This window comes from Neltuma alba, unplaced genomic scaffold (genome assembly GCF_004799145.2).
Source record: "Neltuma alba isolate B1F8T4 unplaced genomic scaffold, ASM479914v2 tig00006747_pilon, whole genome shotgun sequence".
In the NCBI taxonomy this organism is placed as follows: Eukaryota; Viridiplantae; Streptophyta; class Magnoliopsida; order Fabales; family Fabaceae; genus Neltuma; species Neltuma alba.
The window spans coordinates 216054-229857 of record NW_021634571.1 but is presented as its reverse complement, the minus strand read 5'-3'; the positions used below and the strand labels follow the sequence as shown (position 1 = coordinate 229857).

The window sequence follows — 13804 nt, the reverse complement described above, 5'->3', positions numbered from 1 at the left end:
CCCTTCATGCACTAAGTATTATATAAGCTCACTAACTTTTACACTTTATATTTCTTTCTCACTGACTCTTCTAACAAATTATACTTCATTGTAGTGAGTTTAGAAATTACTCGAGCAGCAGCTATGAGAGCGTGCGCATTCTACTGACATTGATAAAAGAGTCAACAAAGAGTTTCCTGGTTGGTTTACACATTGAATACGTAATGACAACAGCCCATACACAGATGAATTCAAAACTCTCTCTCAGTTCGTTAGACCATGCACGAAGGTTTACCGCGTGTAATGTCAACAGGTTCAAGTTCTGTATGATTGGACGTGATCAGGGATTGCTGACACAAAACTCTGGAGTTTGCGGGACATTCGAGACAAGATGTTATGCTAGCAGCAGTGATGGCAATATGTGTTTTGGAGGTGTCACTTACTATAGATCGTTGAGTTAAGTTACCAGTTTTTCACCATAACTCTGTTCAAATGCTCCTGGGAAAATACGACAACTTCAAGGGGACTCACTACTGACCACTTGGGCATCATCTCTGTTAATTGCTCCAGACTCATTCATACAGGGGAATCTGAAGATGATAAGCCATATATTCTTGCCTCCGAGGCACACTAGGTTTACTATGTCGACGACGAGAAACATAAAGACTAGAATATGGTCGTTCACCTTAAGCCACGAGATTTTTATGATATGGGTAATGGTGACATTACTTACAATAGTGAATCCTTCCGACCCATGAATTTTGAAAAATTATTTCCTCAAGGATATGATAATTTGGTCATTATCAGGTATATGTCTTTTCTTAAATTATTTAAATAATTAACTACTAATTACTAATTTTTTCTAAATATATTATAATTCTAACAACAATTTTTTTAATATCTCCTTTTAGGCAGGATGATGATCAAGAATAGCAGTTTCAAAAATTTTTATCATTCAAATAATTTTTTTTATAAATAAATTTGTACAAATTAAAATTGGTTCAGTTTTTTAAAAATAAAAAAAATTACAATTTGTAGCATTTACAGAACTGCTAGAAACTACTCAACCGCTACAAAATTAATAAAACCGCTGCAAATAGTAAACAACCGTTAAAAAAGTCTCGCTGATCTCTATAAATACCATCTTACCTCCTTATTTATTTACCCCATCTCTTTTCCTTCCTCTCCTCTTTTTCTTTATAATTCTCTCTTTTCTTCTTACTCTCTCATATGATAGTTTTTTTCCTCTCGCTTATATGGTAAGATAGTATCCATTTTATAAATTTTAATTTCTTTTATTTATCTTTATTTATACTTTACTAATATATTTATTTATTTTTTTCTATCAGATTTTTCTTCTTCACATTTGTCATGCCCTTCACAACTAATTCAACCATTTCTCAACATTAGAGTTAAAGTTCAACATTATAAACTATCCCATCTTCAATTCAACTATCTTATTAAATTCAATTCAATTCATTTGACACAATAATAATTCAATTACTTATTATTTATCCCAAAATTCAAATATATAACATGTAATACATTGGTAAATATACATATTAACATAAATTCTCTAATATAATCTATTTAATGGTTTTTTAATTTATAATATTATATTTTATAATAATGAAACATTTGAATTTTTTTTGCCTGGAACAAATTTTGTAGCAGTTCAAAAACTACTAGAAAAATTTTAAAAAAGCGGGAAAATTTTTGCAAAACCAAATTTCTAGCAGTTAATAACTGTTAGAAAGTTTTGGTGCCAATTTGAAAATTTCATTTCCCAACAAAATTTAATTTTGTCCAAAACTTTCTAACGATTCTTCAAACTGCTACAAATATTTTCACAAATTTTCTAGCATTTTTAAACCGCTACAGACGTCATCGCATTCTCTTATGCCTGCTTGTTTTTTCTAGCGGTTAATGTAACCGCTAGAAATATTCTGACATTTTGACCATACTGTATAGTTGTTCCCTTAACAGCTAGAAAACTGTTTCTTACACTTGATTTTCTAGCGGTGTTTCTAACCGCTACAAATGTTGTTTATTGTGGTTAAAACTGCTAGAAACGTGATAATTTAACCACTAGAAAATATATATTTTTTTGTAGTGTTCTCATCTGAATGACATCTCAAGTTCTTTACTTCTGTGACATTAGCAAATAAATGCTTAAACCATGGTATTATTAGAAGATACCACAATACCTTTAAAAGAGGACCTTTAGTCATCTCATCATAATCACCACAATCTTTCTTCACTTTGTATGTTAAAGTGCCACATTTAGGGCACTTATTCAACCCTTCATACTCATTTCTGAACAATATATAGTCATTAGGGCATTCATGTATCTTCGCATATTCCAAACCCATCAGACACAATTTTCTTTACCGCATACATTCCATTTGGAAGTGAATTCCCTTTTGGAAGAGTATGACTCAACAATTCGAGCAATTCTGTGAAATTAGCATCAGTCCAACCATTTCTTGCCTTCAAGTTCATCAATTTCAACACGGTTGTCAGTTTTGTGTAATCATCTTTACACCCTGAGTACAAAGGCGTCTCTGCATCACTACACAAGCTTCCATATGTGGGAAAGAACTGTGTAAAGGACTTAGACGTTATGTTACAAAATATATATGAAATTATATCACCAAAGTCATCATTTACAACTTTCTCCTGTCCAAACAACATAGTCTTTCTAATTTCGTCATGCCATATCCAATTTGTATACATCAAATTTATCCCATCATAGATAAGATACTCTCTTATATCAGGAATATTCTGCCAACTATTATTTAAGCATTTGAAACAAGGACAACTATACAAACCAACTCTTTTACTAAGGGCATTTCTCTGAACAAACTCAAGAAATCTTTTAATCCCATTCTCTTTTTTTTTTTTTTTTGCTAATTCTCTTAGCTTTCATCCAACTATGATCTATTGTTCTACAGAATCAATGAACATAGTTGTCAAGCTCAATTATAACTGCTTAATTTAAATATTCAAATAAATAAAATAATTAAGTGTTAGTCAATAAGTTAAAATTGACTAACACTTAATTACAAATTAAAAGGAATGTGTTTTTTATTTTATAAAAATTTTGATAGAATTTCTGCTTGAATATAATGAATCCCAGATTATCTAAAAAAGGGAGAAATCAATCAATCAACTAATCAACAATATAAGAAACAGATGCAGGATAAATTTGAACAACTATAACTAACAAAACAAAAGCAATAATTTCAAAATAATTCAATGAATAAATATTCTTAAAACTAAAACTTCTAAATCCAAAACGGGAATATAAATGATATCTATTTGTTATAAAATTTTAAACAACACTTTATCATCAATCAAAATTCATAATAGAAACAAATTAGCCAAAATACTTAACATATTATTTATTGGTAAATTCTCAAATTTTATTACAAAAATTCAAAATAAAATATCAAAAAATTATTTAAAAAATTGCAAACTTAAAAACTAATCAACTTTGAAGACTTAAATATGTTTCTATTGCCATGTATAGGAAGTAATTGCATTTTCAAATTTCAAATATCAACAACTAATTCCTCAAATATAAAAGATACTCTCTCAAAGCTAAAACTTCTAAATTCAAAATGGGAATACAAATTATATCTATTTGTTATGAAATTTTAAATAACACTTTATCATCAATCAAAATTCATAACGGAAAAAAATTAGTGAAAACACTTAACAGATTATTTATTGGTAAATTCTCAAAGTTTATTACAAAAATTTGACAAAAATTCAAAATAAAATATAAAAAAATAATATTAAAAACTTAAGAACTAATCAGCTTTGAACATTTAAACATGTTTTTAAAGCCGTGTATAGGAAGTAGTTGCAATTTTCAACTACGAATGTCACCAACCAACCCCTCAAGCATATAAGATACTCAATAAATAATACAAAACATCCAGAATGTAAAACCAATCACGCCGTTTGATATATGACAGATTTATATCATCAAAACATCCAAGACAACAAATACAAAGGAAAAGAATGAATGAAGAGGAAACTCACGCAGTGGGAGATAAGTAAAATGCAAGAAGGGGCGAGAATGGTTGGTGAAAGACAGCGACAAGCAAAAGAGCAGCGAATGGAGGACCAAAAATGATGGTAAAAGGTGGGGATTTGCCGAAAAATACAATTTGAGTGATGGGACAAACCAGTGGACCACGACCCTGTGAAATTGTGAAACTGTGAAACTATGAAAACGAAACGCAACAGGAGGGTTTATTTTAAAATTTTCCATAGTGGTTACACAAATAACTGCCATGGAAAGATATTTTAATGGCAGTTATATTAATAATTGTCGTTAAAAAACTTTTTGATGGCAGTTATATTAATAACTACCGTGAAAAATCACTCGTCACACCCTATAATTTCAAAAATACCACCACCTTTATTTTCACGGCGTTTTTATGTTTAACCGTTCTAAAATGGCATCATTGAATGTATTTTTTGTAGCAGTAAAATAACTCTAAAATATGATGTGGCTGCTAGTACCCACTTCCATGAAACATGTGGTGCTTTGAATTGTCCGCTAAAACCAACTCTTCTGGAAGCATAAAGCGTCTACATGGAAGTCATGTGCTTTTGTGATCAACAACTTCATGGAAGATGCAAGTTGGAATTTTAGTGAATGTAGCGACCCCAATTGAACATGAATATTTATATATATATATATATATATATATATTCTTTTTTTTTTAATGAAAAAGCGGTCCTGGTCTTACACACATACGTACAAAATACGCGGAGTGCTTTGTAATAAACATAATCAATAATCAATATAAAAAAATTTAAAAAAAATTATTTTATTTTAATCATATTTTGTATATTTTTGGCAGGACAATCATAATTTTGTCGTGTATAACATAAGTCGAAGATAATTGCAATTTTTCTTCCGTCTAATAATTACTCGTATATGCAGATACAAAAGAACATGACGAAATCATTTGGTGCATCAGAAATATAATTATACAACGTTCTTGACCGCGCACGCATATATATGGAAATGAAAGTAACTTAAAATCATCAGACAACTATAGCCTATATTAGTGACCTTCATTTCATCAAACTGTTGGATCATCTAAGTCAGAGAAGATCTGGCGCCCAGAAGAAAGCAAATTAAGACTGATGCTCGCTGCTTGACCTCGTCAACTTGCTGCTGTTTGAGGAGCTCCTTGGTCCATCACTACTGGCAAAACCTTCTCTTCTTTCTACACCTTTTGTCGCTTTCCTGATCAGAGCTCTTTCCTTGCTCCTTCTTTCAATTTCGTCCACATCAAGCCTCACTTCCTCTATGCCTTCTTCAACAGTAACCTCCTCATTTAGAGTCCCACCAAGCTTTGTCTTCTCTGCTTCGTTCAGCGACTCCATCAAAGACTCTAGCCCCAACATCACGTCGCCCATGGATGGCCGTTCCTTTCCATTATTAGCCAAGCACTTCAACGCAATCTCAGTGTATGCGTTTAAGCACTGTTGTTTTATACTTCCTCTCACGTTTGGGCCCAGAGTCTCATAAATATCATTTTGATCAACACATTTTCGAAACCATTCAACAAGGTTTTGCCGCTCCTTGTCCACCGCACGGAGAATAGGAGGCCTCCTATATAATACCTCTAGCAACTCAACTCCAAATAAGAACACGTCTGACTTATCCATCAAGATTTGACATGTGTAGTATTCTAAATCCATATAACCAATGCTTCCTTTCACTAATGTACTTATGTTAATGTTACATCTAGAAATACCCCAAGGTCCCATTCTGGATAGTCCAAAATAAAAAATCTTGGCCATCCAGTTTTCATCTATTAAGATGTTTGTCAACGTGATGTCACAATGAATGATTGCATGCTTTGCCCCTGCTTGTAGATAATGCAGTCCTCGAGCAGCACCTAGGCAAATCTCCAGCTTTTGATTGCAAGAAAGTGGTTGGTTTTCAGAATTGTAAAGATGTTCACGAAAGGTTCCATGAGCCATGAACTCATAGACAAGTATTATCTCGTTGTCATTGTTGCAGTAGGCAATGAGAGATACCAAATGATGGTGACGAAAATGAGAGAGCATCTTAATCTCAATTTCGAACTCTTTGGAACCTTGCATGAGCCGTTTGATTGCCAGCGGAACTGTACCATTATCAATGTAGCCTTTATAGACATCATCAAACCCTCCAACGCCCACAAAAAACCATCTTGCGTGAATACTGCGTCAATGCTAGATGGCGGAAACCAACAGTGTCTTCATCAATGATGCTTTGGTGGAGTCTCTCGCTGATGTGATGATGTGGACTAAAAAATTATTGGTTCCTATTCATAAGGACTATGCGGCGTCGATGCCAAGTGGTGATGGAAAGTTAAAGAAGCTGAATCTTTCAATTAAGTTGCAACCACAGCCAATTGCAAGAAGCACTTACGAAGATGTTTTATTGAACGGTTTTGAATTAAAATAGGTACGGAATACAATGACAATCTTGCGAGTCCTAGTCTGAATCCTCTTCAGTCTCCATCCACGCCATCCTCCAAGTCATCGAGGAACGGAAACAAAGCAAAGGTAAAATCCTTCATCGGCGTCGTCGGCAGCGAATGAAGCATTGAAGTCCTTCAAAAGGGTAGAGAATTGCTAGAGCTACTGCAGTTGACTGTGAAATGATCATCAGGAGTGTAGGAGGTGACGCAGATAATGAAAAGGATTTGCAAGAGCAAGTAGAAAAACATAGCCATTGTGTTAGTCATACTGGAGACAACGTTCTCCTTCAAGCTGCCCAGAGCAACTAACAGCGAAGAAATGATCCTTATGAACAAGGTGGATCGAGAAGTGAGCTTTATCTTCTTTTCAGTTCACATGAACATTTTATTATTATTATTATTATTATTATTATTATTATTATTATTATTATTATTATTATTATTATTATTATTATTATTATTATTATTTATTTTAAAAAATTATTGCTACAATTACGTCAGATGCGTATTTTGAAAAGTCAAAAACTTGTATACGTATTCTCCAATTGGATAATAACATGTGTAATTTGTAAATACTTCTGATGCACAGTAGTTTACTCAGTAATAATTACTCAGCCATTGCAACTTCCCACAAATGGAAAATGACCAATAAAAAAGTTAAAAATTATAATATTCTAAATCCAGCACTTAACACTTCAAAATTTTAAGGGAGGAAATTGTGCCTCATCTGATATTTTATAAGTGTAATTAAATGACTAAAATGCTCTTATATCAAAAAGTTTATTAACAAATTGTGAACAGACGATCGATGACAAGTATCGAATAGCAAATGACAATAAATGTACTGACAATGACAAGTCATTTATTAACAAGTTGTAAATTAATAATAATAAGTGTTGAATAGTAAAAAAAAATATATTGACAATAACAAGTTTGATAACTTTTTTCCCCAACAATTTAAACTTTCAAAATACTCATTTGATCCTTAATATAAGATCTATTTAACTAATTTGATTAGATTAAAGAAGTTAGGTAAGTTACTTAATTAGAAGAAATATGATATGTTTTTCTTAAAATACTATAATCATCTTTCTTAATATCATTCCTCTCTCTTTTACTTGATTATGGTCGAAGGAGTATCAATAGGAATAATTTAGAAAAAACTGATAAATATAAGAAATAGATCTTATATTTATGATTAAAATCAACTTAATAATTGGGTCCTGCATTAAGAACCAGAGGAGTAATAAATAGAACAAAAGCGCAAAGAGCCACATTGAATAGCACATTGAGAAGGATCGACATGGACGATCAACCAGCCATGTATGTCCGGTTCCTTCTTTGACAATTGACGGTGAGAATTGAGAACAGATTCACACCTTTCTTGAACGTTAAAACGAGGTCGGTTCTCAAATATCCTCTCCATGGACTCCTTTCTCGCGAGTTTATTAGTTTTGAGCCGTGCTTATTGCTGATATAAAATCTAAACCTGCCAACAAAAATTAGTTTACTTGGTATAGAGTCTGCTTATAACATATAAGATCTTGAATTCAAATCTTGTTGTTAATAAAAAAAACCATGGAATGGAAAACCGGACCGGACCGGCCGGTTCAGACCGGAAACCGGCGAACCGGCTATCAATCCGGTCCGGTCCTTCTGCAAAACCGGACAAGATCTAACCCGGCGCGACCCGTCCTAAACCGGGATAACCCGGACGTGACTCGGATAACCCACTAGGTTGGGCGAGTTACCGAGTTAAGAAGAAAATGGCGCTGCCTGCTTCCGATGCCAAGAAAAGAAATAATGACAAGAAGGAGAACTTAGAAAAAGAAGAAGAAAAACAAGAATAAAAGAAAGATGAAGCAGAAATAGATGGAGAAAAAAGCCATAAATGGAATAAAAGACAGCTAAAGAAGATGAATCAGAGCATGAGAGTTGAATACATAGCTGAAACATGAAACAGACGAGGGGAGAGACGAAACCCAGGAGGAAGAAAAAGCAGACAACTGATCGACTTGAGAGTGGATGGTTGTCTTTGAACCTAGCAATAAAAACTCCAGCTGGATCCACCCTTTCGGTCCCTTGAAAGGCGAGAGAAACAATTAAAAAAAGGGCAACCGAGGAGTTTGAAATAGTAAATTACCCAGTGTTTCCAAACCCGGACCGGACCGGAAGGTTGGACCGGTTGGACCGGCAACCGGACAATACAACGGCTCGGCTTCTATACTTAGACCGCTTGAGGAGTTGGATCGTTTTAAACCGTTCTGAGCCGCCTGTTGAGCCGGGAATCGGAGTTAAGCCGCGACCCAGAGCGGTTTTCAGAGAACCATCCGGCTAGGAAAAAGAAAGAGAAAGGAGAAGGGAAAAAAGAAAGAAAGAAGAGAAACATAGAAAAATCTAAAGGGGAAAAAAGTGGCTTCTTGATTTTTCTCATTTACCTGATACAGATCCATCGCATGAGATGGATAAAGGATGAAACTGAGGAGGAAAGAAGCAAGCTTGGAGTGTTTTTCTTTTCTTGCCGTCGACCCTAGAGGAAGGCAGTGAACTCGACACAGGGACTCCTTGACGCATCTGAAGAATTTGCTTGAAAAGAAAGGAAGAGTAAAAAGAAATAATAAAAGACTGTTCCCCTATCAGTTCGATACACAGATGCCAGGATTGGGGAAGATGAAAAGTTGTGCATCACGTTTTTCAATACTCATTACTGTACCTGGTTCAGTCTCTAGGATTTTTTTTTTTTTTGAAAAAAACTTGCTAAGCCCATTTTGAAATTTGAAGGTTATCCTTAGGCATGCATCTCCGATCTTTATTTTACTGTAATTAATTGTTTTAAAATCTATATTTTATATTATTTTTATTCAAAATAATTAGCATAAAATTAGACATATATTAGTGTAATTACTGTAATTAACACTGTCATCTTTTATTTTATTTATGATAATTAATATAAAATTAAACATGTAGTGTGTTTAGCATATTATTACTTTCAATCAATATTTCCAAGTTAAAAAAAATAATCTTCCCTGTTGCAGCCCAAAAAATTTGTCACTAATTTTAAATAAAAAACTGAATAAATGAAATTTAAATATTAAATGAGTTAATGGAGCCAAAAACCTTCATTGAAAAAATGTATAAAAATTTTAAAATAGCCACAGCTCATTAGATTAAAATAAAGCCAAGGTTGAACTTGTTAACTTTTTAATAAATTTGACTAATTATGTTAATATTATTATACATGTATAAAATATTATTTTTAATTTAATTATTATATTACCGGTTCGACCAGACGGTTCAACCGATTCAACCGTTTGAACCATGACCCGCTAGCTTTACCGGCTTGACATCCGGTCCGGCTTTTAAAACACTGAAATTACCATTGAAAAGACATTTAGAGAAAAAACAACAAAAAAATTGTGTTAATTTAAATACCCAATGGACATTTGGGTATTTGAGGAACAAATTAACGTATCTACCCTCTAGCTTTGAAGTTCCTGAGCACGCTAAATGGCTTAAAGGCGATAGGACTAAGTTATTTGACTTTTTTTTTTGCCAGCATATTTAACATTTATCATTATATCTTTTATGTTTATTTTAATCTTCATTTAAAATAATTAATACATTTAAAAATATATTATTTTAATTCTTACCAGTCTGACTCCGGGTTGACTCCGATCTAACTCACTGACCCTTGACTCACTGTTTTAACCGGTTTAGTTACCGGTCCGGTTTTCAGTACTTTGAAAAAAACCCTACTGATGGGCAATCTGTAAATACCCACTCTCTGACTTTTCTTATATTAAAAAAATCTAAACCTAAAATATAATTTTTAAATAATAAATTTTCTATTTATTAAAATAAAAATATATAAAGTAAAATAACATTAAATTCCAACAAGTGAGAACTATGGATTATGGATTTTTTTTTTCCAGGCAGCCGCTGGTAACGAATAGTCTGAAAAGATTTCGCAGATAATCGAACCCTTAATTTTGCAGTCATATATTATTAGATTGGGAGAGATATATGAAAATCATACTCTGAAGACTTGCATTGCATCTAAGAAGTGTGATCTCATCTGGTAATCATGCGTACTTTTGCTGGTAAAAACACAAAAAAATCATGCGTACTTTTAGAAGTAATTATTTAATTTTCTGCTTGCATATTTTGTATTTATACAGATAGAAAATAAAAGTTGAGTTGCTGTAACAGACATACAGCAATACAACGGCGTCATTACTATTTGGAAAAGGACGAAATTAAAATTCATCACCTAGCAAATATCACTGGATTACTTCTTCATCGAACCGATGGATGTCCCAACTCAGAGAAGATCAATCCAGAAACTAAAGATTGATCTTCACTGCTAGAACTAGTCAAGCTGCGTCCTTTTGATTCATCACTGCTCGTGAAACCCACTTTGCTTTCTCTTTCTTCCACATTTGTCGTTTTCCTTATTAGAGCCCTTTCCTCGCTCTTTCCTTCAATGTCGCCCTCATCAACCAGAAGCCCCACCTTCTCTGTGCCTTCTTGAAGCTGCAACGCAAACTCTAAGCCCCACACGACGTCGTTCATTGAAGGGCGTTCATTTCCATCTTCCACCAAACACTTCAGTGCCATGTCGGTAAACGCTTTTAAGCACACTGGTGCGATACTTTCTACCAGGAACGGGTCAACCGTTTGATGAATCACACCCTCGTGATGAGATTTTCGAACCCACTCCACTAAACTTAGTTTCTGCTTCTCCACGTTACGTATCAAAGGAGGTCTCCCTCACAATACTTCCAGCAATACAACTCCAAAAGAGTAAACGTCAGACTTTTCAGTCAACCTTTGACGTTTATAGTATTCCGGGTCCAAGTAACCCATACTTCCTTTTACCGCCGTGCTTATGTGAGACCTGGACAACCCTGTGGGTCCTATCTTGGATAGTCCAAAATCCGAAACCTTGGCCACCCATTTCTCATCTATTAAGATATTTGTGGATTTCACATCACGGTGGATTATATTGCGGTTCACACCAGTATGAAGATAATGGAGTCCACGCGCCGCACCAAGGCACATCGCCAACCTTTGTTTCCAGGAAAGTGGAGGGCTATCAGAATCATAAATATGGTCCCGGAGGATCCCACGAGCCATGAACTCATAAACGAGGATCATCTCGTTGCCATCGTTGCAGTAACCAATGAGAGGAACTAAATGATTGTGACGAAGCTGAGAGAGCATTTCGATCTCAGTTTGGAACTCACGGAGGCCTTGTTGGGAACCTGGTTTGAGCCGTTTGATGGCCACAGGGATTGTTCCTTCATCAATATAGCCTTTATAGACATTACCAAACCCTCCAACCCCCACAATGAAAATATCATCGAAGTTACTTGTGGCTGCTCTTATTTCATCTATAGAAAATTAAAGTAGCGACACAAATCGGACGGTAATGATGATGACCCACAGGGTTTGTTTTTCTTGGACGAGTCTACTGATTTTTGTCCCCACCATGAAGATCCTTCCTTGACCGGAGCTCTAATGAATTGCCGGAAAATGAGCAGAACAATAAGAGACAGCACGATGAAGCCTCACGTTGCCCCAGTGATAATGGAAATTACCTTAGCATTGTTTCTATTTTTCGATGACTTGGAGGATATTAGTGGGGGAGATTATCATTGCTGTCACTTATTTTCAAAATTTCAATACCATTCAATAAAACATCTCTGTAAGTGCTTCTTGCAGTTGGGGTTGGTTGCAACTTAATTGAAAGATTCAGCTTCTTTAAGCTTCCCTTGCCCTGCATCGACGCCGCATAGTCCCTATGCACAGGAACATTTCTCTAACACTGAGTTCACAACATTACATCGGCAACAAGATCCACCAAAACATCATTTATGAAGATTTGGAAAACTCTGTCTCCAGCTTTTTCAATGTGTTCATCAAACTCGCAAAAATGCAATCTCACCATATAAGTAAATTCTGAGTCAACTCCAAATTCCCAGGTCACATTAGATTTAGACGTTTCATTCATCCCATAGCTTCTGGCCGTCATGTATACTTCATCAGGTGCAAAATAATTTTGATCATCTCTATACACTGGATGCAAACCAAAAACTACTGAAATACTATGCAATCGCTCCCTCTCCAAGTGGCCAATATCCTGGTGTCTTTATCGAAAGGAATCTGACTTCCGCCAACATTAGCTCTGTACATAGTCTCGAGAGCACTGCTGTTCTGAACTGGATAATGCTGGGTTCCACCATCTAGCATCATCCCTGCCTGCTGGTTTTCTTGGTTTGTGTAATAAAGAAAGGTGGGCATAGAGACAACCTCGATGCCATTTACAAAAGCATAGGCGTTCGGATGAGATCCGTTGGGTGAGAAGGCTATCATAAGCCCCTCGCTGGGGTCATAAATGTTGACGCAGTACTCTTGTAAAATGGTTTCTTTCCCAGCCTCATCGGCGGTGACTGAAGCATTGAAGTCTTTCAAAAGAGTGTGAGGTCCAACTCTGACGGAGAAGAACGACTCGGAGCGAAGGAAGTTGGGGTCGTAAGAAAATGGGTAAAAGTAAAGGCGAATAAACTTTTGGCCGTGGGTCTTCAATGGAAACAAGTAAGAGATTTTAAAGCGAGAGACACATGCGGTATTGTAAGGGGTTGTTTTGAAAGGTGCGTTGGCACTTACCGATGACTCGGTGCCATTGGGGAATTTGATCGGAGAGAATTTTTCTGAGTCCATATCTCCGGTCCAGTTCCGGCCAACTAAAGAAGGAGAATAGCCAGAGCTACCGCAATCGACTGCAAAATTATCATCAGGAGTGTAGGAAATGACGCAGATAGTGAAAAGGAGGATTCTGAAGAGTAAGAGGAAAAGCATGGCCTTTGTTGGCGAGTTAGTCATACTGAAGAGAACGTTCTCGTTCAAGCTGCCCACAGCAGTTACGGCGAAGAAGGCATCCTTGTAATCCAGAAACAAATACAAGGTTTGAAGATGTAACTTCTTTCGAGGCTCCATGGCATCATAGTATCATTGGCTACAGTCACATGCATGGGTGTTCTCCAATTGGATAATAACTTATGTCGATCTTCAACCGCAAAAGTCTACTCATTGGACAAAAAGGAAATGTTGACCGGAAAAAAAAAAACACAAGTCTACTTATTCAACAATGGCAACTTCCATTTCGAGAAAGGAAAAAAATAAACAAAAAAAGCGCCCAAAAATCATTATCAACTCTTCAAATGAAAACAAACAGTTGTGGAAGAAAGACACCCCGGCGGAAACTGCAAGTTAAAGCCTACCACTTGTTTTGGCCTAATTATAAAGCATACGCTATTAATTTT

General features: G+C 35.2%; 1 protein-coding gene and 1 pseudogene across 1 annotated transcript; both read right to left on the bottom strand.

The window, feature by feature from the left end:
- Window positions 1–5139: 5139 nt before the first annotated feature.
- LOC114751109 (receptor-like protein kinase FERONIA) lies at window positions 5140–8932 on the bottom strand. The gene is made up of 3 exons (XM_028939778.1): window positions 8918–8932; window positions 8623–8813; window positions 5140–6217 (listed from the first exon to the last, which is right to left on the bottom strand). The coding sequence occupies exons 1-3, from the start codon at window positions 8930–8932 to the stop codon at window positions 5140–5142; spliced, it is 1284 nt and encodes a 427-aa protein (XP_028795611.1).
- Window positions 8933–10603: 1671 nt separating this feature from the next.
- On the bottom strand, window positions 10604–13418 carry LOC114751108 (receptor-like protein kinase FERONIA; annotated as a pseudogene).
- Window positions 13419–13804: the final 386 nt, after the last annotated feature.